At 41.0% G+C, this 26,383-nt stretch overlaps 1 protein-coding gene across 1 annotated transcript in view; it reads left to right on the top strand.

Annotated features, from left to right (window-relative positions):
* fras1 (Fraser extracellular matrix complex subunit 1) overlaps positions 1–26,383 on the top strand; it is a 302,138-nt gene that overhangs the window by 176,966 nt on the left and 98,789 nt on the right. Inside the window, exons 20-26 of the mRNA XM_085367553.1 lie at positions 11,458–11,613; positions 13,853–13,999; positions 15,243–15,389; positions 19,405–19,545; positions 20,062–20,202; positions 20,415–20,555; positions 24,206–24,491. Of these exons, the coding sequence (XP_085223679.1) occupies positions 11,458–11,613; positions 13,853–13,999; positions 15,243–15,389; positions 19,405–19,545; positions 20,062–20,202; positions 20,415–20,555; positions 24,206–24,491 (1,159 nt within the window). The remainder of the gene's footprint in view (positions 1–11,457; positions 11,614–13,852; positions 14,000–15,242; positions 15,390–19,404; positions 19,546–20,061; positions 20,203–20,414; positions 20,556–24,205; positions 24,492–26,383) is intronic.

Here is a 26,383-nt window from a genome sequence, read left to right as displayed (position 1 = left end):
ACATCACAGCACCGTCATTAAAACCAAACCTTTCAAGCACGGCATATAGGAAGTTCCAATCTACACTGTCGAAAGCCTTCTCTGCATCCAGGCTTACTAGGGCCGCACTGCCCTTTTTTGTTTGTATCGAGTTAACTATTTGGAGGGTCCTTCTTATACTATCTTGAGTTCTACGTCCTGAGATAAAGCCAGTTTGGTCTTCATTAATTAAGTCTGTCATAATTGCTCCATATCGCTTAGCGATTATAGATGTGTATATTTTGTAGTCCACATTAAGAACCGATATGGGTCTGTAGTTGTTACAATATTCGGTGTCTTTTCCCTCTTTAGGGATTACTGAGATAATCGCCTCTCTCCATGAGGGAGGTGTTACACCCTCCGCAAGGGTATGATTGAATGATGATTGAAGCATTGGTATCAACTCCTCCTTAAAGTTCTTGTACCACTCTGAGGGGAACCCATCGGCCCCCGGTGATTTATTAGCTTTCAGACTGGAAATTGCTCTAGATATTTCTTCATGACTGATGGGGGCAGTCAGTTTGCTGTTTTGCTGCTTACCAATACGTGGTAAGTCTAGGAAGTTAAGAAAAGCAGTTTTCTTATCTTTATTTGAGGAACATGGTTGTTTATACAAGTTTTCGTAATATTTCTTAAATGTTTCTTCTATTGCTTCCTGGGTATACTGCAAGTTATTTGTAGATGGGTCTCTAATCTTGTGAATCGTATTAACAGCTTGCTGCTGTCTAAGACGCCGTGCTATCAGTCTAGCTTCCTTTGGGCCATTCTCATAATAATCCTGTTTCAAAAATCTAAGTTTTTTTTCCACTTCTTCAGTCAATATATTGTCAATTTCCTTTTTTAGTGTTTTAATTCTGTCTTGGAGCTGAACATTCCGAGTTGTTCGGTATAATATTTCTGTGTTTTTCAATTCCTCCACCTGGCTTAGGTACAGGGCCTTCCTCATTTGGTGTTGTTTTGAAGTTATAGCAATAAGCTTCCTTCTGAGCACAGCTTTGAATGCATCCCAAAACACCGTTGGGCTAATTTCTTCAGTGGAGTTTTCCTCTATGTATTGCTTTATATCTTTCTTGATTTGGTCTTTCGTTTCTTTATTATTCAGACAGCTCAGATTTAACCTCCAACAGGTATTTCTACGCCTACTATTTAGATTTAGCTTTAAATGAATGGCACAGTGATCAGCAATATCTGCCACTCCAATTGTGCATTCAGTTACTCTGTGTAGATCCCATCTGTTCATTAAGACATAGTCAATTCTTGAGTAAGTGTTGTGAGTCTTTGAGTAGTGTGTATACTCCTTATCCAGTGGGTGGTGTTCCCTCCATACATCTACCATTCCATGCTCCTTCATAAATGTATTAACCATTCTCGCCAGGCTATTTTTGCTTCTATTTGTGCTTGTTGTATCAATTCTATGGTCGAATACCACATTAAAGTCTCCTGCACACAGCACAGTCCCTTCAGATTCTGACATGACTGTAGTAAGTAGAGTCTTCACATTTTGTTGGTTGCTCTCAGGGGGAATATAGAGATTGATTAGTGTCACCGCCTCCCCTTCTAGTTTACCTCTTACAATAATGTATCTCCCCTCACTGTCCTGAATTTCTTTAGAACATTCAAAATTAACTGAATTTTTAATAAGTATTGCTACCCCCCTTTTACGACTTTTCTTGCAAGTACTATAGTAAGAATTTCTGTACCCAAATTTCTTCAATTTATCATGCTCTTCCTGCGACAAATGTGTTTCCTGTAGATATATTACATTGGCATTAAGCTTTCTCATTTTGAGTATCACTTTGCTTCTTTTAATTGGGTTATTCATCCCATTGACATTCATTGACACCAGCGTTATATTCCTCATCTTTTCACTGTTAAGTTTTGCTTTATTTTTGGCTTATCACTATCATAGCATCCCACACTAACTCTAAGAACTTGGAACAAGATAACAAGAAACTTAAGAGAAACTGAAAATACGTATTTCTTACCCACAGCGTCCCTGTGGTTCGTGGGGTATATCCCTTTCAGATTAGGGGCCCCCGTGAGATCCAACATAGGTTCCTTAAGAAAAAAGAAAAAAAAAGAAAAGAAAACCTACCACTTTCCGGTCTACCTTGCCTTGAAAAGTAACAGAGTAATGAACCTTTAGTTTCAGAGTTCTACTGTTCAGTCATTTCCACCGGATTCAAATGTTTGTATCCTCACTTATAAGTTCTCGGTGTTAGATCGCTGCCATCCCAATGCATTTTGCAGTCGCTCCTCCAGCATCGTGCTTTCCCCGCTCCGCTGCGGCACCTCCACCTGTATTCCTCTCCTCCTTAGCTCCTCCGCCGCCGCCTGGCCACTGTCATATGTCCTGGCGCCGCTCTCCCAGTGAATCCTGATTCTGGTCAGAGGCGTCTGGAAGCGAATTCCTCTCTCTTTTAAGGCTTTCTTAATTCCAGCGTATTCCTTCCTCTTTTGAACCACGTCGGCAGCGTAGTCATGATCAAAGAAAAGCTGCTTATCCTGATGTACAACCTTTTTCTTCCACGCTGCCTTCAGCACCATCTCCTTGGTTGAGAACTGAAGAAAATTAACCACCACCGATCGCGGAGGTTTTTCTGGTCCGGGTTTTGGCACCAGAGCTCTGTGCGCCCGCTGAATATTTAGAGCAGAATCCGGCGGGAGCGAAAGCTCAGCTCTCAACAAGTCCTCCACACACTGCAGCACAGAGTTTCCTTCAGAGCCCTCTTTTAGGCCAAAAATGCGAATGTTGTTCCGTCGGCTACGGCCTTCCAAGTCAGCCAGTTTCGTCTGAATATTCCGTTGTTGCTGAAGCGACTGGATTAGAGCGTCTTTTGCGGCCAAATTCCACCTTTCCATCTCTTCCAGTCTTTTCTCAGCTTCTTCGAGTCTGGTCTCATGGCTAGCTAGCTCGTTCGCAGTTTCTGCCAGCTTTGTATTAATGTCTTTCTTGAAGCTGTCGAATTCGTCCTTCATTTCTTGTGTGATGTCTTTCTTAAACGTGGCAAACTCGGTTTTAAACTCTGCTTTAAGTGAGTGAATTTCCTTAATGATGTCCTGGAAGTCTGCGTGAGGGTGGCTAGCTACATCTCCTTCCATCTGCTCGCCTTGCACGCTGTTCTCGGACATGTCTGCGTTGCCCCCTCTTACCAGCTCCACTTGTTTCACAAAATCCTTAATGTTTCCTTGTCTTTTCGACCTTCTTCCACCTTCCATGGCATTTATTACACGGTTTAGCGGTGGAAATATTCGAATTCTGGTTCTCTTTCGAGTTTTGACCGGGAGCTGCAGGTTTATGCTGCCATCTTCCTTACGTCCCCCTAGTGGTCCCTGATTTAGTGTTTTAGTCTCGTGTTTTGTTTTTTATGTCTTTAGCACTTTTCAGACAAATCAGATGGAATTAAAAATGCTTTTCAAGCAACGGACAAAAGTAAAATTGATCGGAGTCTGTGCACAGCAAAAAACTATTTAACAATAAAAAATAGGTAGTTAAAATAATAAAACAGAACTTGCTTTCAGGAAACATAAAAACATAAAAATAACATTAAAATGACATATTGATTATATTAAAACAGGAAAACTGAACGAAAGAATGATAGAAATAAAGTATAGAAATTATTAAATTATATTAATTTAATTTAGATCTAAAAATATCCAGATTTCCAGCTCCTCTCACTTCCTTTCAAACGTTGTTCAGTGGCTCTCAGCAGCATCAGCAAATGTTTGTCTTCTGCTTTGTGAAGCAGCTACAACAGGAACACTGGAGCATCTGAAGGATCTTCCCAGCTCATGAAACCATACCATAGTTTAGGTAGTCCGTCCATCTTGTGGCGAGGGTTTAGATGAACCTGCAAATCAACAGTTTTGCCTTCACTCTTTTTGTTTTTACCACAACAGGTCAGCACAGCATCAGCCTGACTGTCGACACTACACCAATCCATCTGTCAATCTCCTGCTCCAACCTCCCCTTACTAGATAATTCTCACCATAAAGATATTGAGACCAAGTACAAAAGTGATTATATCCACAAAATTGGTGACAGAGGGCGGCCCTGGTAGAGTCCAACATCCACTATGTTTCAGGACTAACTGAAACTAATATGAGAATTTAATATTGTTGGGAAAACTGTCAGGTAATGGGTAGCTGTAATGGGTTCTTTCTTTCTGGTTAACCACTGATTTAAAACAGGCTATTTCAGCTAATTGTCACAATAATGTACACCAAGAAGTATTTCAAAAGCAGTTAAAAGTAGGGCTGTTCGATATAATGATATATATCGGATGATGATATAAAAACATCTATCGTTTTATTTTACGCTATCTTTTGTTTCGTGATGTTGCAAAATAAACTGTTTACGGCAATATTTTGTCATCGTTTTGATGGTCGCTGTAGTGGCTATATTAATTTGTTAAAGTTCTCTCTTTCTCTTATATTTAATATAACCACATTACGGACGGACAAGCGCCTGTTTATACGCATTGTCGTTAGCAACCACGACGGTAAAACAATGGCGTGGCTCCGCCGTCCGCTTCTTTGTTTTGCATATTAACCTTTCACAGTAAAGCTCACGATCCTGTTGAGACTTTTCAAAATAAATTAAATCCCGTGAAAGAGTGTGCAGAGTGTTTACGGATGAGAAGCAAAAAAGAGGCGTCAGGTGCTGGAAAATAAACCTTAGATGCAAACGTTAGAACAGGCTTTTCCCCGCAGCACGCCGCGTAATAAATACTCACAAAGAAAACGGCGGCTGTTACAACTTGTGTCTAAAAATGTATCGTTTCATGCATCGGTTAAAAATCTCGACTCCAGGTACACAGCGCCAAGTTTAAACACTTAATGCAAGTCGAGCTGCCCGAGATTAACAGAATTTACAGAAAATGTTACATTTTTGTGATTTATATCGTTATCGGGATGATAGATGTCTTATATCGGGAGATGAGATTTTGGTCATATCGCACAGCTCTAGGTAAAAGACTACTCCCCACCATAATTCTGAGGTGTCAAACAGGGACTGTTTTCAGGGGACTGAGCTAACCACAACTTCAGAGGAAAGAAGGAAGTAGGGCTTCTTTAATAGCTGCATGTTTAAATCCATGTCTTCCTGTTGTGTTTGGGTCAAATCTGATCGATTTACAAATTTAAAAACTCATAAACATTGTGTTTTACATTGGATTGCCTCAAGGCCTTATGACATCCTCCACACTATGCACTTGAACATATAAAAGTGATGAGCACCTGTTTCGTTCAACTTTGTTACATCTCTTTGTTACCCCCCCGGCCTCTGACCCACTGAATGGCCCACTGAACGATTGAACTACCCACTGAACTGAATTTGGTGGTGAAAAATGTTTCTTATGTTAATTTAAGAGCTGTTAAAACTGACTGGCCAATTGTGACCGGAACACTGAAGTAAGGGGTGGGAGTGCACACAACAGGAGGGCTAGTGGAGGTGAGATCAGCCTCACAGGACCATACAGCTTCTACATCTGCTTTTATTACACCTGTAACTTCCAATAAAGATGATGTCATGCGTATGCTCTTCCGTCAGCTCTGGCGCCATCCCCACTCTCAGACTCCCTAAGAAATACATTTCATTTACTTCCACCGAGGCACATTAGTGTCTTGATTTTCTTGTATGACTCTCATTAAATAAGTTTCTATTTCATGTATCGCAGGGGAAGCAGAGAAAGAAAGCATGATATAGGATAATGTCTCGTATAAATCCAGCACACAGGAGAATACCACCATCCTGATTGTGTGCAGGGCATTTATAACTCTAGAATCCCTTTTCATGTGCTTCAAAAATGGTAACTGTGCCATAAAGAGGGACTCTAAGGGCCCAAATCAATACCATTTTAGTTTTATATTCAGTTATAGGCTGCACAGTCAATAATCCCTGACGCCTGAGTTATCTTATCTCTGCCACAAAGCCATTTGTTCAGCGCTGAGAACTGGATCGCCCGGAGAGTTTTGGCAGGGGAAAATGCTGATCCGTGTTTTGTTGTAAAGTGACGTGATATGAAAGGTGTGAATGTGCGATGACGGTGGGGAAGTTCGTTTTTCTCTTCTTTTCCTTCTTACACTTGGTTAATATCGGACCTGCTTCAGAAATATAGTATGACTCACCTGGGCAGATGCCAGGTTTAGAAGAATGGAGTGTAAGTACCTGTCAGAGGAAACGCTGCGCTGTAGGCAGTAATCGGACTTTCTGAGTTAAAGGCAGCTATTCAGAAATAAGTAAGAAGATCAAAAAGCTGTCAGACGTGGACAGGACAAACATTTTTCAGAGCCTAGGCTCACACTCTCGGAAAACCTGCATGAACTATGAAGATTTGTTTTGCTGAGCAAAGTTGGTGAAGAACTCTAACCAAAAAAACTTAAACCAGATAACCACAGGCTTGCCTAAACCTTAACCCCTCTAGATATAGCAGATGATAAGTGTAGGGTAAGCAGGTCTGAACAAACTATATGTGGGACAGGCATTATATCTGTGTGGGACATCAATCCAATCCAACTTTATTTATATAGCACTTTAAAAACAGCAAAGTTGACCAAAGTGCTTTCCAATAATAAAACAGAGATAGCAGTTAAAAACCATACATTAAGCAGACAAGGAAACAAATATAAATAACAATAAAATGAATACATAAATGAAAAAGACGATAAAAATAAATCAGTATATATATTAAATATTAAAACATGAGTAAAATAGACAATAATAATGCAATGAATAAGATGAACAAAATAAAAGGATTAAGAGTGACCAACAGCTGACTAAAACTGACTACAAGCTGACATCAGTTTCTCAGTTGTCTGTGCTCACTAAAAGGCTTTGGGGAAAAACAAACGAACAAAGCCAGAGGCTGCCGTTTGGTTTATTATACTTTGACAAATGTATTGGATAGATCTGACAATCTAAATATTACCTCAGTGTAAAACCTCATCATGAAACTGAACCAGAGATTCGTTCGTTTAGTATGTTTAAAACATGAAGCTTTCCGAGAAATAATGTTAATGTGTGAAAATACATAACTTAAATCCTCCCACTTGTAATGCAGCAGTGTAATAACAACCGAACCAGTGTGGTTAGAAATGCATTAGCATAAGTGGGCGCCTATTTTGTAGTTTCTCACTTTTTCTTCCTCTTGAGATCTTTGATTTCTTTTTTTAGCTGTTTAGTTCCAAACAGCATCGCATATACCTCACTGAACATGACCAAAATGCAAATGAAATAAAGATCCAGGGCAATGTGTGGAAATATGCAGGAGAAATGCAAATCTGGTGACTCATTAGGGTGCAGCGTTTTCCATCAGTTCACTTGTGTTGATTTTAAACTGAAGGTAAACTGCGTTTTTCCTCAGGGCTTGACTGACAGGGCAGTATCATCTTTATAAAAAAAAAAACAATACACATCCAAACATGTACTATGTTCATGCACAGAAAATAAATCGATGAAAAACAGAAATCTAAAGAAAGAAAAGCCTATGAATACGTGTGTTTAGAAAACCATGGAAACTGTGAGTAAAATAAAACATGCCTGCAGGGGAAGGAAAAAATCTTGTTTTAGCCACATGAATAGAAAAAGAGGCAGAAGAGTCTTTTTTCCCCTACTTGGTTTAAAATTGAGGTCACGTCCAGTAGAAGCAGTTTTTGACGCAATCAGGCAACTTGGGAGTTTTGAATTACGCAGTTGAGTACGCACACCCACACTGGGCTTGTGGTTTTGCTTTTACTTATATTTTACTGTTTTTCCCATCTGTGCTGCTGCAGATTGAAATACTTATAAACTCTTTCACAAGCATAAAAGAGCTTAACTTTGCTGTTTCTACTCTAAAGTTGTGATGCTTTATAAAAACAGAATTTAATGTTTCAAAAATTTCACAAACCCATATTTTATTCGCACGTGAACATTGAAAAGATATTGCTTGTTTAAGCTGACAGATATCAAAGAAGAGTAAGAACATACCTTTACCTTTACACAAAGTATGAAAATGCCAAAGCAAAGCATCCACAAGTGTGATTACAAACAAAGGCTGGAAAAGCAACAGAAGACTACAGTACAGTGCAACAAAGACCAAAGGAAAAGCGAGGCGTAAACACAGACATTGAGGGCTAATGGAAAATGAGACACAGCTGAGCAGTCTTGATGCATGCTCAATCATCCAGGTAAGTAAATCCCAAATAGTTGATTCTGTTCATCTGGACGTAGCGTTTTCAGTTTCATTTCGTCACTCATCCAAGTGATTTCTTCAGACTTCAGCTGAACAAATCAATGATGACAAGACACTGAAACTAAAACTAAGAGACTAGAAAAATAAAGCAGGAAACCCAAAACAGGAAAACTTCTAACACAGAGACTTGACAACCATGTGCAGGGACCAGCTACTCTAAAACCCAGAGGATCTGAGAATATAAACATAAAGAGATGACGCTAATGAGGAAGTATGTCGGTTTAGCATTGTCAGGCTGAAATATGGAAGGCCTTCCCTGAAGACAGCATTGACTGGATGTTATATGTGTATATATGATGTTCTAAAACCTTTATACACCATTCACCAGTGATGGTGGCTTTCCAGATATGCGTGCTGCTAATACACCCCCATACCATCAGAGATGCAGGCTGACAAAGTGAGCGCTGATAACAAGTTGGATGGTCCCTCTCTTTAGTTCAGAGGACATGAGGTCAGATTTGGATCCTGACTACAGAACAGTTTCTGGCCATTTTAACTGAGCTTTGGCCCACAGAAGACATCAGTGTTTCTGGATCATGCGTGGATGGCACAGTAAACTGTGTTTACACTGATGGCGTGACAGAAACACGCCTGTTTTTTAACACAATGCTGCTTCAGGGCCAACGATCACGGTCATCCATGTCCCTTCCACACAGAGATTTTTCCAGATACTCTGAATCTTTCGATCACATCATGTACTGCAGATGATGAGATATTCAATGTTTTTGCATTTTCACATTACTCTGAAATTGTTCCACAATTTGTAGACACATTGTTTTGCAGATTGGTGAACCTCCTCTGAGAAATTCAGTCTGTCTAAGATGCTTTTATTGGAAGCAAAATGTTCCTCCAGCTGTTATTTTATAGCGCTGCTTCCTTTTCCATTGACTTGTTTTGTTCATCCCAACTTCTTTGAGATGTATCTCTGAGATTTTACTGTTAATATAATGTGGCTTTATGAGATTTGCGATCCTTCTGTTTTGATACATTTTATGTGGCATCCTGACTTTTCTGGAATTGGGTTTGCAGAAGTTCATTTCTTTAATATAGTAGTACTTAGTCGTGCAAATACTAAAGATCACCTAATGTTTTTTTTATGGCGCATCAAATTGTAATATCTGCAAACAGAATTAAAATGATAAATTGTTAGTGATACTTCTTTGTCCGCCTCTTTTACTGCTGTCCTCACCATCACATAACTCCCCACTCTGCCTCATTGTTTCCACTATACATCGTTATCTCATCACAGACAAATAACTTTAAGGTACCCACCACTGTGTCAGCCAGACACAACCCAGATACCATCAGATAAAACACCACCAGATGCTCATTGTTCTGTTAATCTTGGCGCCTTTTGGGAGATCCTGCTGCACTTAGTTCTGAGGGTATATACGGGTCTGTGGGTGGGGGTGTGGGCAGCTTCTTTTCACCTATCACTGGCATTTATCTTACGAGATCACAGTTTTGGAGTTTAAAGGTGTGGAAAACAATAAAGGAATCATATTTACTCTCCTTTTATATCTTTAGTCAGAAATGCTTTGCTTTTAAAATCCTTCCTACTTATTTCTGCTTAATTTTTGCATGTTAGCAACAAACTATATTGTACTTTTGTTTGCCATGAGCTGATATTTAGTAAGTGTTCTCCACCAAACACCAGCAGTTGTCTAAAAAAACACAAACTGTGTGGTTTTACAAGCGCTCGAGCTATCAAAACGTATTGTTGCCACATGCTCGGGCACCGTAATGCTGCATCGATTACTGTTGCTCTGAAGCAAGAAGCATCTGAGTTACCATCTGTCTTATTTTGGATCAAAGTGGGAGTCATTAGGCTGCAAACAGTAGTTTCTCCTTTTTCCTCATCTTAATATACATCTTACCACAAGTAAGCTTTTATTATACTAAGTGAAGGTCTTTCCAGCTTCTTGGGTAATGTCTCTGACTGCTTACTGCAAGAAAGGACGTAAACAAGCTGAGAGGAACTCTTTTCAGTCAACTCGCTTTGACCACAGTTTGTGGTTAAGTCAGAAACTAAATATACAAATCAAGCTGTTGGTGAAGCAGCAATAAATACCTCTGCTGTTAATTTCCTCCTTTGCCGCTACCTGCTGCCATCGTGTGAGGAAGTAAACGCAGAATAACACGGGACTGCTTTGAATGGGGCCATTGTCATAATCCATCCTTTTGAATCTCCATTATATCAGATTTTCTTTTAAACGGATTTAAAAGCCCTTAAAAGTTTGCAGGTTTGAGAAAGTCTGAAAAGAAAGCCAAAAGTTTTCAAAGTAAATGGAGAACTTAAATGTGAATGCATAAGCTCCCTTGCTCTTTCTCCCTTTACCCAGCTTATCACATCTTATTCTATTAAAAATGATTTTATTTTTTCAGTAGAAATAGAGGAACTGAAGGCTGATTAAACAGAGTTTTGCAGTGAATGGGGAGTGTGGGGATAGCTGGACTGGAACATAAAGGGTTGAGTCTGAATGAACTGAAAAGCAAAGACTGTCGAGCTGGCAGTTGGAGGTTTGGACGGTGCATGGCAGACGGAGATCGGGCAGACAGACAGCGGAAAAGATGAAGTTTAGAAATCATAAAGGCACGTTGGATTAAAACTTTTGACACGGGGAGCTTAATTAGCAGCAGTAGAGATGGGAGTTACATAGAAATTGGAATAAAGCAGCTGAAGATCATCGAGGTCTGGATGAAACACTGGGGTAGATGCCACGTCTAATCCTACAGACTTGTACTGCCTACTTTTCCTTTTTCTATTTGTCTTAGTTTATTCCATAAGACATGTGAGAGGGAGAGGTGAGGAGCACACGAGGAGAGACTTCGAGATGCAGCTGTATTGTCTGTCCGTTGCTTTGTTACAGCCTATTTTTGTGTTTTATGATCAAATATGTCAGACAAAGATAACTGCTCATGAAAAAGAACATATACATGCAGTGGCATAGAACATCTATGTGAAAAGTCACCAGAGTAGAAACATTTCTGCAGAGAACTTTAAATCCTCAGTTAATCAGGCGCTTCAGCAAACTTTGTTCTGTCAGATAAAAGGCGCCTGCTTTGCTTCAGATGCACATCAGCTCGTTTGATTTAAGAAAAGACGTTTTAGCATGGCGTTGACGAGTGGCTGATAATGGCGTACATTTCTGTTTACATTGTGAAGATGAAAAAATACAAATCATTCTTTCTGTTATCTCCACAGAGTGCAGCTCGGACTGCCAGCGCTGCACAGCAGACCTCCAGACGGGCGTCGGCAGCATCTGTCTGTGGTGCAAAGCGCCAAGAACGTGGCTGCTGGGCGATCACTGTGTCTCTCACTGTCCTCTGGGTCATTATGGCTGGCATGGAGCCTGCATCAGTAAGGACTTTTTACTTCTCTGCCTTTGTACAAGAAGGTCAGAGGTCAGGCAGTAGCTTTCTTTAATGTAGGGAAATCTAATCAAAGCTTTTGTTTTATTCATCAATCAAACCTCCTCCTCCTTGACCTGGGAGGGCTTGTTTCTCCACCCTCTGCTGACCTGAAAACAACAAGCAGGAGAAACACTTAAAGTAAATGTTTAAACAAACAATTGCTCTAGAAAAGAATTTCTAATTATCCCCTCATCCTCTTCAAAGCCATCCTCCGCATTGTCTCCATTATCCTTATCCTCATCATACCTGGTCATTATTATTATCGTCCTCCTGCTCCTCCTCCTCGTCCTCCTCCTCATCCTGTGGTTCAGCCGCTGAGCAGCTGTAACAGCCTCCACACTGATCTGCTGCGAATCTGCGCACGGGTCTAAATGCAGAGCGTGAACAGGAAGCCTCTGGCTTTAAGAGTAAAACCTCAGGAGTCTCATTTAGCTTAGCTGCAGGCAATAGCATACAAACACATTCATGCACACACAGTGACTACAACAGCTATATGAAGAAAGCACAAGATAGAGGGGAAAAATAGCTCCTGTGGACACAGAACAAACCTCTCAGGTCAAACATGTGCTACACAACAGGTAGGTGGGTGGATGGGTACATTTTATTAGCTACATGTTTGCACATCTGCCTCTATCCTGGTGCTGATTCAGGCCAGATGATGAATTTTTACATCAGATTCATATTTTTATGCCGTGGTTAGTGTGCTGAGCAGTGTGTGGTGCTGGGCTGTGCAGTGTCTAAGGATGAGGAGCAGATGACTCTGAGTGACTGTATCCTTGATAATAACGCGATACACTTATTAGATAAGTTAATATTTTTTAACTCAACAGTTTGGGTTGGAAAAGACTTTTTCCATCCTTCCCTTCTCTCAGCCGCTTACTCAGTTCAGACTTACTGGGGGAGCTGGGCTAACACATAGAGACAGATAAGGATTCACATTGATGTTGTTGGACTGAGGGAGTACCTGGAGAGAACATGCACACTTCAAAACAAAACACAGCACCGGGCCGTCCTCAGATTTGAACTCTGGGCCTTCTTGCTGCAAGGCAACAGCTAACAGCTGAACCACTGTGCCGCCTTTTGTCGTCAAGAAACCGATGATTCAGTGTTGTGTCCATCTGTTTTTGACAACTTCAAAGAGGGTTTATAGCTTAAAAAAACCTTTTCCATCTGAGTTTTTCTTGTATTGCAATTCTTTAACAGTCAAAACTACTAAAATGACTTTATTCTCACTACAGGGTCATGTTTAACGTTTAAGGAAGTAAACACAGAACAACAAAGGACTACGTTTATTGTCACAATCCATCCTTTTGGATCAGTGTCTTTCTGATATCTTCTCCAACATATCAGATTATCTTTTTTGAAAGTTCTTACAAGTTTACAGGTTTGAGAAAGTCTAAATAGAAAGCCAAAAGTTTCTATTTTATTAAAAATGATTTTATTTTTTCAAATCAAATCAAATCAAATCACTTTTATTGTCACATCACATGTGCAGGTACATTGGTACAGCACATGTGAGTGAAATTCTTGTGTGCGAGCTTCACAAGCAACAGAGTTGTGCAAAATACAATATTTTCAGTAGAAATAGAGGAATTTGAAGGCCGATTAAGCCGGGTTTTACAGTGAATGGAGAGTCTGGGGATAGTTGGACTGGAACATAAAGGCTTGAGGCTGAATGAACAGAGAAGCAAAGACTGTCGAGCTGGCAGTTGGCGGTATGGAGGGCGCATGGCAGACGGAGGAAAAGATGAAGTTTAGAAATCATAAAGGCACGCTGGATTAAAACCTTTGACATGGAGGGTTTAATTAGCAGCATAGAAATTCCATCGAACTTGGAACGAAACAATCGACAAACGTCAAGGATGTCGAGGTGATGCTGGGATAGACACAAACAAACACAGACAGCACGTCTACTTCCTGTTTTTAGAGCTGTTTACAGCCTTTTGTTGCCCGCATCCCAACATGTTCCTGCCATCAAAATCTAAGTTGGCCAGTATTTTTCACAACGTAATAAAATGGCTCATTTTAAATATTTGATATGTTTTCAATGTTAAACCACGAGTAAAATCTCAAATCATTGCATTCTGTTCTTATTTACATTTAACACGGTCTGCCAGCTTTTTGGGAACTTAGGTTATATTTCTATGTCACTGCATGTCCATAAAAGGTGACGTTTTTTTTCCCAGAATGCCATCCATCATGCGAGGCCTGCAGTGGGGCTGGGCCGCTCTCTTGTACTTCCTGCCCTGCCAACAGCGTTCTCTTGCCATCTGGACTCTGTGCCCCCAAATGTCCCCTTGGATACTATAACAATGGCCAAAGGATCTGCCAGGGTTAGTGAAAACACACACACACACACACACACACACACACACACACACAAGCTTACTGTGAATGTTAAAAATATGCCTTTGCTATGTTACTATTTTGGTTTGTTAAGGTCCTTTCCTGTTAGCTGCACTCTATGTTTGCACTGAGAAGACTGTCTGCATATATAACTGCTAAGGAGTGTCTAATTAAATCATAGACTTTTACTTACCATTACAAATTTACAAACTTCTTGGACACATCAGGCAATATTAATGGTGAGATTATTTAATTAAAATGCCCCAAAAAACACCAAAACCACAAACACAGCCAAACAAGTCTAGTTCAGAGACTCCGGTTAGTGAAGGTGAAGCTTAGCAGACACCTACAGGCTACAGACAAGGGCCACACACTGATTTTCAGCTCCAACACAAGCAACAATGTTGGATGAGTTATTAAAAATAATAATCCTGGTACGGTTGTTATAAAGAAGGATACTATCCACAGAGACCCGTAAAAATGTGTTTCTGCTGGAAACTTTTTAACGTGGAAGTTGATGGGTATTAGCTTACTGCTACTTTTTAGTTTGTCACAACTCGTAAAACAGAGCGAAATGCAGCACGCACGTACAGAAAACCAAAAAGCCAACTTGTTGTTTGCGTGAAACAAGTTCATCTACAAGTCAGGCAGATAAAATTGAACGAATTGCCTGAATTGAATTCCAGACAGAGTGGGCAGAGGGCGAAAACAGGCACAAACAAAAAGGACCATTCATGGCACAAAAGTTTAGTGAAAGTTCACAAAGACGGTGTGTCAGAAAATGAATGGTGAGTCAGTGGAATATACGCTGAAAGTAATGAGTGAAGCAGAGAAGCCGGTGGGAAAGCGATGTAGGTAGTCATGAAAACAGGCCATCAACACCGAAAGAATGCTAAGACGATATTTTTACATTTTACAGACAGATCCCAGACTCAATGAACAAGTAAGTGCAGTTAGTTGGTGTTTTAATTACTCAGTACTCCTTCAGTTCTGTTTGTGTTGTGAGGGCCTCTTTAAGCTGCGAGAGGTGGGGTACATCCTGGTCAGACTGCCTCCTTATTACAGACACACAAGGTCAATTTAGAATCACTTATTAACCTCACATGCATGTGTTTAGGAGGAATTTTGGCAATCGATGCATCCGACACAGCCACATTCAGGCAGTTTATGGTGTTGGCTGGTGTTTCACATTTTCCTCACTAGTCCGTCAACCTTTTCTGTTCTCTGCAGCATGTGACAGCCAGTGCCTGACGTGCGAGACGCCCGGGGTTTGTACGTCCTGCCGTGACCCGGCCAAGGTGCTGCTGTTCGGAGAATGCCAGTACGACAGCTGCGCCCATCAGTACTACCTCAACACCACAACCCGCACCTGCAGAGGTACGCTGCCAAGTCGCCTGACAACCTCACACAAAATGCACTGGTGCAGTGAGGCAAGGGGGATTAATAATGAGGATATGCAGTGCACCCTTTATGATATTCATAAATTGCTCTTCATCCATATTGCATGTAGTGTACTGTGCTACATTGAGTTTATAGGCTCCATCAATCAAGTAATAAACTGTAGAACCAGGTATGCAAATGCTACACATTGTGTGTGCATTTTAACTCAGTATTACATCTTCCTGTGCACAGAGACATTGATGCATGAGCCTCAGGGGATCCCGGGCCTGAGTGAATAGTGATCCCTTTTTTCACCACTGTTTATATATTTAAATACCCACTAATCAGCCTTGCTTGCATTTTTTCAGGCTGGAACTCAATAATAAGACACGTGAAAATGTGTTTTTTATCCGTTTTCCTTTTTCCGGATCAAAGAATAATGACTGCATAAGATTTAATTTCAGCCCATGACTGTTGTTACGCTGATGTACCATATGCTTTAATTCACAGTAAGTTATTTCACATAAAGCGGAAATCACCCTTTATCACTGATTCAGTCCAGTGCAGTAAGGGTTTTCCAGGTATCGGGGGCCCAAAGGAACCGGTCCCAGAGGCTGAACCAACACTGCACATGTCTGTTATGGGATTAGAAGCTAAGCTAGCTGCTCCGGGCTAAATAAACATTTTGATTCCCTCTGAGCCAGCGAGCAGCGCCTCCCACTTAGACAGGTGGTTTTTAGCCATCCAGCTCATGATGGTGTTTACCCCCCTGGTTAATCCACTGAACCTTAGATGCACCCAGAGAGTTAAAAGCACCACGGCTATCAGCTCTCTCAAAATCAGAATCAGAATCAGAATCAGAATACTTTATTGATCCCTGGGGGAAATTGTTTTTTGTTACAGTGCTCCATTTTAAACCAACATTAAGACAAGACAGACAATACACTAACTAAGAATAGTACAATATATACATATATATACATACATACATACATACATACATACATAAGTCACTTATAAATAAATATTTGGAAAAGAAACATGTGTAGTTGTAGCAGCAAACAGTGTGTTAAGTGGATGCGTTGTACAGGGAGATGGCCACAGGCAGGAATGATTTCCTGTGTCGTTCAGTGGTGCTTTTCGGTAATCTCAGTCTCTCACTGAACGAGCTCCTGTGACTGACCAACATGTCATGGAGTGGGTGGGAGGTGTTATCCAACATTGTCTTTATCTTGGACAGCATCCGCCTCTCCGACACCACCTTGAGGGAGTCCAGCTCCATCCCCACAACATTGCTGGCCTTACGGATCAGTTTATTAAGTCTGTTGGCATCTGCGACCCTCAGCCTGCTCCCCCAGCATGCAACAGCATAGAGGATCGCACTGGCCACAACAGACTCATAGAAAATCCTCAGCATTTTCTGGCAGATGTTGAAGGACCTCAGTCGCCTCAAAAAATAGAGACGACTCTGGCCCTTCCTGTAAAGTGCTGTGGTGTTTTTAGCCCAGTCCAGTTTATTGTCAATGTGTACTCCAAGGTATTTATAGTCCTCCACAATGTCAACACTGACCCCCTGGATTGAAACAGGGGTCAAGTGTTTCCTGGTCTTCCTGAAGTCCACGATCAGTTCCTTGGTCTTTGCCACGTTGAGCTGCAGATGATTCTGCTCACACCACGTGACAAAGGAGTCGACCACAGCCCGGTACTCTGTCTCATCATCCCTGCTGATGCATCCAACCACCGCAGAGTCATCAGAAAACTTCTGAAGATGGCAGGTCTCTGTGCAGTGGCTGAAGTCTGTGGTGTAGAGGGTGAAGAGGAAGGGGGAGAGGACAGTCCCCTGTGGTGCCCCTGTGTTGCTAATCACCTTGTCAGACACACACTGTGGGAGACGTACATATTGTGGTCTTCCTGTCAGGTAATCAACAATCCAGGACACCAGAGAAGCATCCACCTGCATCGCTGCTAACTTATCACCCAGGAGGGTCGGCCTGATGGTGTTGAAAGCACTGGAAAAGTCAAAAAACATGACCCTCACAGTGCTCGCCGGCTGGTCCAGATGGGTGTAGACACGATTGAGCAGGTAGATGATGGCGTCCTCTGTTCCGAGACGAGGCTGATAAGCGAACTGAAGGGGATCCAGATGTGGTCTTACTATGGGTCGCAGCTGGTCCAGGATGAGCCTTTCCAGGGTCTTCATGATGTGGGAGGTCAGTGCCACGGGCCTGTAATCCTGGGGGCCACTGGGACGAGGCGTCTTTGGTACAGGGATGAGGCATGATGTCTTCCACATCACCGGGACCCTCTGCAGACTCAGACTCAGCATAAACAGTTTATGAAAGACTCCACACAGCTGGGGGGCACAGGCCTTGAGGACAAGGGGACTCACTCCGTCTGGTCCAGCAGACTTGCCTGAGTGAAGTCTCCTCATTTGCATCTCAACCTGGTATTGAGTGAAGGTGATGGGTGGGGGAGGGGTGTCAGGAATCTCACAGGAGGCAACATGTGAAGAGAGAGGCTGGCACAGTGGTGTGGCTCTGGATTCCAGGCTGACTGCAGGTGAGGTTGTGGGGGTGGGAGCAGACACTGTGGTGTCGAATCTATTGAAAAACAGATTCAACTCGTCGGCTCTATTCTCACCTCCCTCAGCTCCCCTGCTGTTGGTTGGCCTGAATCCAGTGATGGTCTTCATGCCCCTCCACACCTCTCTCATGCTGTTCTGCTGGAGTTTCCACTCCAGCTTCCTCCTGTAATTGTCCTTAGCCTCTCTGATCTTGTCCTTTAGTAACACCAAAATAGCTTCGAGAAACTTTGGGAGCTTTCATTTCACAGCCTCGGGGGAGCTTTCAAAGTTCTCAGAGAGAGTCTCTTACAAACCCTTAAGCACTACCAAAACCTACATTTGTTTGGCTTTATCAGTGATCTTTGTCCACTGAGAAATCCCTCATTTACATCTCAGATCCCACCGTTTGCCTCCCACTATCACCTAAAAACAAAGGTAGATGCTGAAGACAGACTAAGAGATGAACTAGTTTTCATGGTGGCTGTTAAACAAAATGACGAAATTATATATATTATATATATATATATATTGCCATAATATAAACAAAAAAATCAAAGATTGACCCCAAGGAAAACTTGCATGAGGAAATTAGAATATTAATTAACTTAGCATCACAGCAGGAGGTCCAAACATCCATCTCAGCTGCATGCTGTATATTTAAGGAAGGACGCTGCCACCATGTTATTAGCCATAGGTTTGTAAAGCATACTGGATCACTGTGTTGTTTTATTGAAGACTGAGGTGATTTGTGGATGAAAGGCTGGAGTTCTCAGCAGACTATCAATTACTAGAACCAAAACGGAAGAAAAACGTTTTGGACCAAGCACAAAGCCGTGCTATTACTCAGATCGTTTCGTTTAAAGTGATCTGAAAGACACCAACACCACAAAGATGGTGCCAGGTCCACTTCACTGATTCACATGAACGGCACTAATGCCCAGACACCAGTCGCCTCGCTGACATGTGTCCCTTTTTCAGAGTTCAGCTTGATGTGTTCAGAAGTTTTCTGGGCTACAGTTATGGCTAATTTGTATATTTGATACGTTTTAAGAAAATGTAGCATTTCACTGTATGTGTAGTTGCTCTACAAACTGTATATCCTGCTTAGTTTCATCTTCAGGTTTAATACAAATGTAGAAGGTCATACAAGCATGAAGAGTCCCAACTGTGCTTCATTTTCGTGCCTGTATTAATTGTGCACAGGACAAACAACAGATGTGCAGGTGATGAGAGAGAAAGAAGCACAAATGGCTTTAAAATCAATCCTATAGAGAAAAAAAAGTTGATTAATCTCTTTTGGTCTCTCGCCCTCCCTCTCTTCTGTTCTGTTCTCACTATTTGCTCTCACCTCTAAAATCCCCTCACTTCTAATCCCAATGTCCCAACACACACACGCACGTACACCTCCTCCTCTCACTCCTTTTCTGCTACCGTCCATCCTGTTTGCAGAGTGTGACTGGAGCTGCAATGCCTGTAAAGGCCCCCTGAGGACTGACTGCCTGCAATGCATGGAGGCCTACGTGTTGCAGGAGGGAGTGTGCACACAGGGGTGCTCCTTTGGCTCCTATCGGGATGGAGACAGATGCCTCGGTCAGTCCAACAAAAAGCAGATAAATTGACCCACTTCACATGCAGTCGGTGCTATTGTAGCTGCACAAAGAGCTTCCTCTGGGCTTTTACACTGTTGTTTGTACATTTGTGTCCATTTGAAGTTGTTTTTCCTAATCGATTGCTAACGCAGCCAATCTTAATAAAGCAGATAATCAGCAGCAGCTGAACTAAAAGGTTCCTTAAAAGAGCTTTTATATGTAGAAGTTGTATGAACTGGCCAAATCAACTGCATGGACTGGTGTATAGCACTTTTCTACTCTCAGCAAGCCTCATTCACTCAGTCACACACATTCATACAAGCCTAAGCAAACTGATTAATGCATGTGTGCATTAATCAGTCTGTAATACAGCTTCTGTGTGACTCCATGTTACTTTTTTCACCGGTGCTAGTAGCCAAAAAACACATTAAGAAAATATCTGGTGATAAAATAAATAATGTCTTTAACTCAGTTACTATATCACTGTTTTTTTCAAATGTTTTGCTCTCTGTGGCAGGCTGTGATGATCACTGTTTGGACTGTCGAGGTCCTGGACAGTGCCAGGAATGCCAGCCTCCCTACGCCACGCTGCACGGCCAGTGTGTGCTCGAATGTGGCAGGAACTACTTCCTGGATGCATCTTCCAAAGCTTGCAAATGTAAGAATATACATCTTCTTTTTATTCTATTTCTATATGTAGTGATAGACTTTTAAAGACTGTTTCTATGAAGATCAGAGTATTAATTTAGTTTGAAAAATAAATTTATAATAGACATTTAAAACATTTAAAGTTGAAGACTTGTGTAAAAACAAAAAGAAGCATTTTTCTAATTTGAATAATATTTGAATAATTTGGATCTTTTCCTTCAGCTTGCTCGTCCGACTGCGTGCTCTGCGACGGGAACGGACTCTGCAGAGCTTGTCGTAATCAGACCTACCTCATGGAAGGATACTGCACTCCTGACTGTGGACATGGATACTATGCAGACCAGAAGACCAGGACCTGTCACGGTGATAACATGATGCCTATGTTGGTTTTAAAACTGCAAACAGTTATCATTACATAGCAGAAAAGTCCTTTAATTTATTGATAGAAAGCTCCCAGACTTCAAATCTGTTAATTCTGATAAGAAGAATTGCATAAATACAGTTTAAAGACCAACAGTAGGTGAATTCTGCAGCCAAACTGGGAGGCTTGGGTTAGGTCCAGGTCACTCTCTCTCTCTCAGCTGGGAGGTTTCTATACTGAGCACAGCATCATGTATCAAGCACTGTACCAGTGGGAGCTTTTTTCTTATATGCAAATAAACTAAAGATGCCCACATAAATAATGCAAATGACCACAAGATATTACATAAAAGCAAATTTACATTGCTAACAGAAAAAGTGTGTGATGCTGTGGAGGAGGTTAAGCTGCAAAATGTTAATGTCCCTCCAAAAATAAAGCTTATACAGTAAAACGTGTTGTCAGTTTGAAGTTGCACAGCAACAAATGTCATGATAAAGTTTCACCAGCAGCTCGTACTTTTGTGTCGCAGTGGTGCTTTTATTGTGACACACTCGACTCAGTGAGCAGTTTTGTCATTGGCAGTCCTCAGTCACTTTGTGCAGCTCAATGCTGAACTGTGGTCAGATCACCGACACATCGGTGTGATGTGTTTCAAATTTGGCAACCCAGACTAGCTCAAATATACCCCAACCTTAGCCCTGATTGCGACCGTTGTCATCAAACACCTGCCTCTCTAATACATATGTTTTGGTCATGTCCATCCCTCAAACAATACTGGATTAATATTTTTCTGACTTTATCAAAGATCATCCAGCTAACCCTCCAACCTGTGGCCTTAACTGCTTTGTTTGGGGTTCTTCCTGATACAGTTGTCTTGCCGACGCCCCAAGCGGATCTGGTAGCATTTCTCACCTTATTGGCAAGACGCAGAATATTGTTATGTTGGAAGTCCCCTTCTCCCCCATCCTGGGAAATCTGGATCAGAGACGCTTTGCATTTTAGCAAACTCGAAAAGATTAAATTCACTCTGCGTGGGTCTATGGCCAAATTTTTTAAGACCTGGCAACCCTTTTTTGACCATGTTCAGACTTTGCGGTCTCGCAACACTCCCAATTAGCTAGCTCAGACTTTATTCTATTTTATTTTATCTTATGCTTAAGTAAGATGTTTATGTTTAAGTATATGGACTCTATTGTGCCTGCGCCTTATGATGGCATTTACTTACCTACTTTATACATATTTCTTTTCTCTTACAGATTTGACTTATCTCTACAACTAAGCTGACCACTCATTATGTTTGTGTTTTGTTTTTTTTTTGGTTTCTGTGTTTTGTTTTTTCTGTGTCTGTGTGGGGGTGTGGGCTCTGAAACTCTCCACATCTCTCTTGTACACTCAGGAACTGCTATCTTGTACTCCAGGGTTTACTATTCGTATTATTAGATTCGACCCTTTCTTTTTGTACACCCACTGGTACTTCTATAATCATGAGGTGGGAGTGTATGTTTCATATTGTTTTATGTTCTTCAAAAAGAAAACGGCATTTGTTCAATTTGTCTTTTGTAAAATTGGATCCAGAAACTTTAATAAAAATATCTGAGGGAGAATGATAAAAAAAAAGGAGAGAAATAAATAAATAAATAAATAAATGCAGTATTGCTCACAACAGCTATTTTGAAAAAAAAAAAAAAAAAGAACAGATACAGTGATTCCAGTTGAAGATAAAGGTCATAGCAACTGTAATATAGTATTAGTAATATATCAGAACATATTAAAGGCTTCAATTGTATTTTTCACAAAGAAACTCACAACCAAGCAGACCAGTTATATATTTTCAGCAGGTAGAATTTGTGATCGCAATTAAATGTTTGGAACATAAAGACCATGTTAACATGAGTCAGGACCAAAAATTGTTATTTCCATGTCAGTTTTTCCCGTTTTTAAAATCTTTTGGGAGTTACTATGATCGGTCCATTCACAGTTAAACCAAAGAGTCTGTGGTAATATAATAGAAGACATTCTCCTGGTTTTCTTTTTTACCAGTTCATAAAAAAGTATTTAAGATTGAATAAAAAAATCTCAGTTACTTTTAGCAGAGGGCCTAAATATTACAGGTGGTTGTTACTGAAAGGAAAAACCTTCCATGCATTGAAAACCAGAGGAGTGAGAACAGAAGTAAGATAAGAGATTATGCCATTGAATACGTCAGATACCGCTCGCATGAGCTTCAGTGTGCAGTAGGCAAGCTAAGCTAAATAGTGTTCTCTGTATGAGAGAGCTGGTGGATATATAGAAGTGTCAGCTGATGTGGACTGGCACTGAGATCAGCTGATCTGCTGAGATCCCAGCAAAACTCTTGATTTAATTTGTGTTTCTCAGTCACTGACGAACGTAAATAAACTATCAATCAGACTCTATCCAGAAGTGAAAAAGGTCTATAGAACTTCATCTTATGAAGTCAAATTTGAAAACTGATAACAAATGTAAGTCTTTGCAGGTCAAATATAAAGATACTGGAAGCTAAGACTGCTAACATCTGTCTGAAATTAGAAGGTTCCTGTTGGTGACTTTTAATTGGTCCTCCTGAATAAGACTGGGGAGGCTTTGTCTGCAGAGTTAGGATGTTAAAAGAGTTTGTACTTTAATTTTTTTCCTCTTTTATCTTAAAACAACCCGCAGGCTGAAATGCCCGAGGCCTTGAGGCGCAGACTGTAGTTCTTAATGAAAAGTGACAAAGCATATTTATAATTAAGGAATATATTATCACGCACTTTCTGATAAATGCGTTTTCTTGTAAAATAATGAACATTTTTTGCCTTCAGCTAATCCACACGTTAATGAAGTAAAACGGAGAAAAAATTGCTCTTTAAAAACAAAAAATTGGCAGCCCCCCCTAAAAAAAAAAGTTCAGGAACTATTGCTTTAAATTATAGACTTCTTCTCATTTGGAAGTATAATTACATGGCCCAGAGTTTGAGATTTAAGCACGCCTGCTGGCATCTTTACGGGAGGTATAATGAGATTAGGGTGGCATCTCAAAAAGAGCTGATCTTTAAAAAGTTCCCCAACAAAGTCAGCACCAATTAGAGCCAACTTCTAAAATGCCACGCCAAGGCCGAGATGTCTCACTCGTGATATGTCTGCCATTTCTCCCACACACACTTTTTTCATTTTCAGTTTATAACCTCCTCTCAACCTCTACGCCAACCGACTACAACTCCATGCCAACAGATATTTAAAGAAGGCATTAAAATGTATTAATGAAGATAATTGGATGCTTTTTTAAACCAAATTATTATTGTACACTGGTTATTAGTCCAGTTACTTTGATGGCTTTTTTCAGTAAACCATTCACAAATGTACTTTTGATGCTGTGCATGGATTAAACTACTCAGTATTTCTATTTCTGATTATTTTACCTTCCAAGTTCCCATTCTGTTATTAAAAAATACTCGTTGACAATCCAGTTTTGCTTTAATCTTGTTTTGGAGGATCCGTGACGATGAATTTCCCCACAGGTATAAGAAAGTTTGCTATTTGTTGTGTATTTCACAAGAAGGATCTAAAATGCACTGTAAGAGAATTTACTTGTGTTCCACCAGCTTGGCTTGAATGAGGTTATTGATTTGAGTTTTTCTTTTCTTGGTCCTCTCAGTGAACGCCCACACACCTGCCCTCCATGTCAACGGGTCCCTGCTGGTTCCCTTTGATGGTTTTGCCCCGCTGCTCCCCACCCTGCTGCAGGTGAAAGACCCAGACAGTCCGTCTGAGCAGCTGATCTTTCAGCTTGTTCAGAAGCCGAGTAACGGACGGCTGGTCCTGTTCAGAGGGGAAGAAGGCGAAGAGACAGGAGGCCGAGAAATAAAGAAGGACGACACGTTCATGTGGGCAGAGCTGAGGCACGGACGGGTCCGATTCCAATACCAGAGAGACAAAGACAGGTCAGTAAGATGGACAAAACTTTTTCTGTATTTTGCCTGGAATTATTTTTCTCAGACATGAGTTTGACACAATACTTGGACGTATTCAGTCACAGAGCTACTATACTTATACTTGTTTAACAATAATTTATGAATTTTTGGGTGGCAGGCACTGCTTTGCCAAGGTGTGCAATTTTGTAACTCCATCCATGTACAGCAAAAATCTTACCTAACGTAATCTAACGGACTGCTTCTACTGTTCTGGGTGGTTTTCATGATCATTCTGATTATATCTTTACTTTGTGCCTCCGCTGTCCCAAAAGTCCCACCAAGTAATAAGGATTTATTTTGGTGGAAGAGGCATTAGACAGTGACAGGACTAAGGACTAATTCATAGTGCAAAACCAGAGATAACACACACACAGGGATTATTTAGCCGACCTCGATTAAACGACAGATCTTAGATGAAATGGTACCAAGATATTTCTTTGTCTTTGTAGTTCTTTCTGGTTTTTTCAAGCATTTTTTTATGTGCAAAAACAATTAACTCGAAATTAAAGGTAATAAGATATCTTAGCGAGCCTAACGTGACTTAACAATTTAACATCGGTTAGTAGAACCTGGATGTGTTGGCGTCATTGAGTGATGACCTCCAGATTCAGGTGGGTCTCAGCTGGGTGGACACTCCTCCACTTGCTGGCCTAGGTGGAGAACTTTGAGTACCTCAGGGTCTTATTCAAGGGTTGAGTGCAGTGGGAAATGCAGATTCTGTACTGGTCTGTTGTGGTGAAGAGAGCTGGATGTAATGTGAGGTTGTCTGTCTACTGGCCGATCTACATTTCACCTGTGGCTGTGAACTGTGGGTGTGACCAAAAGAATCAGATTGTGGATACGCAGCAGACATGAGCTTCCTTTGATGACCAGAATGCATCTTGGGTAAATCCAGGACTTACTGGAGGTGGTGTCTGGGAGGTCTGTGCATGTCTCCTTAGACTCCTCAGACCTTTCTGACCTGATCACTATAACTGTTAGCTTATCCCAAACTGTGGATAAAACTATCCCTTTAAGCTCATCATCTCCTTCCTTCTCATTAATGACTATCCTGACATTTAATTTTTCACTCCTTGTCAAAGTTTCCTGTTTGATTTATGCTGCTTCTTGACTCCAAAGTTCATTTCTATTAACCTGAACATGGATGTGAGATGCATTACATTTACATGTTTGGGTTAATGTGGTCATATTTGCATAATCTGCATTTCTTTCTGTTTGACCCCAGTCTGAGTGCACTCCGTGCCGGGAATCACAGAGGCTGCAGATACGTGTAGACAGCAGAAAGCAGACATTAAAGAGCGCTGACCCCTGACATCCTAAAAGGAAAACAAAGCAGCTGAAAATCAAAAGGCAGTCTTATGTTAATGGGTGAGAAATGTTGCCCATTGTTCTCTGCAGCCTCCCCTCTGTCGCTGTGTTTGGGACAGATGTCCACTCACTCAGTCTGAATGGACAGAGCAGTCATATTGGTCAATCCTGACGCAGCTGGTTAGGCCTAAAATGGCAGCATGCCAGTGAATTAGCAAAATGTGATCCTCTGTACAGGTTTAAGCCATTAGATTAATGGAGACAGAAAAATGTAAAACTCCAAATGAGATTAAATCTGCCATATTTTTCAAATTATGTCAAGCAGAGGATGACGGCTGTAGACCCAGAACAGCAAGCACATGGTAACAGGTTTTAATTCCCGTAAGAGGAGATGTGTCCATCAGGAAAAAAACCCAAAAACATGTGCTGCGTTCAGATGATGGTGGGAAAAAATGGACGAATGATGAATAAAAAGATTAAATGTTGATTGCTGTTACAGACAAACTCTTTTGAGCTTTCAAAATGAGTTATTTTCATTCACGAGTGCCTTTGAA

This window comes from Diplotaxodon limnothrissa, linkage group LG12 (genome assembly GCF_057381915.1).
Source record: "Diplotaxodon limnothrissa isolate DT_005_m linkage group LG12, D_limnothrissa_male_GT1.1, whole genome shotgun sequence".
Lineage (NCBI taxonomy): Eukaryota > Metazoa > Chordata > Actinopteri > Cichliformes > Cichlidae > Diplotaxodon > Diplotaxodon limnothrissa.
Note: the sequence above shows the minus strand (reverse complement) of the source record. Positions and strands in the feature narration are given on the sequence as shown.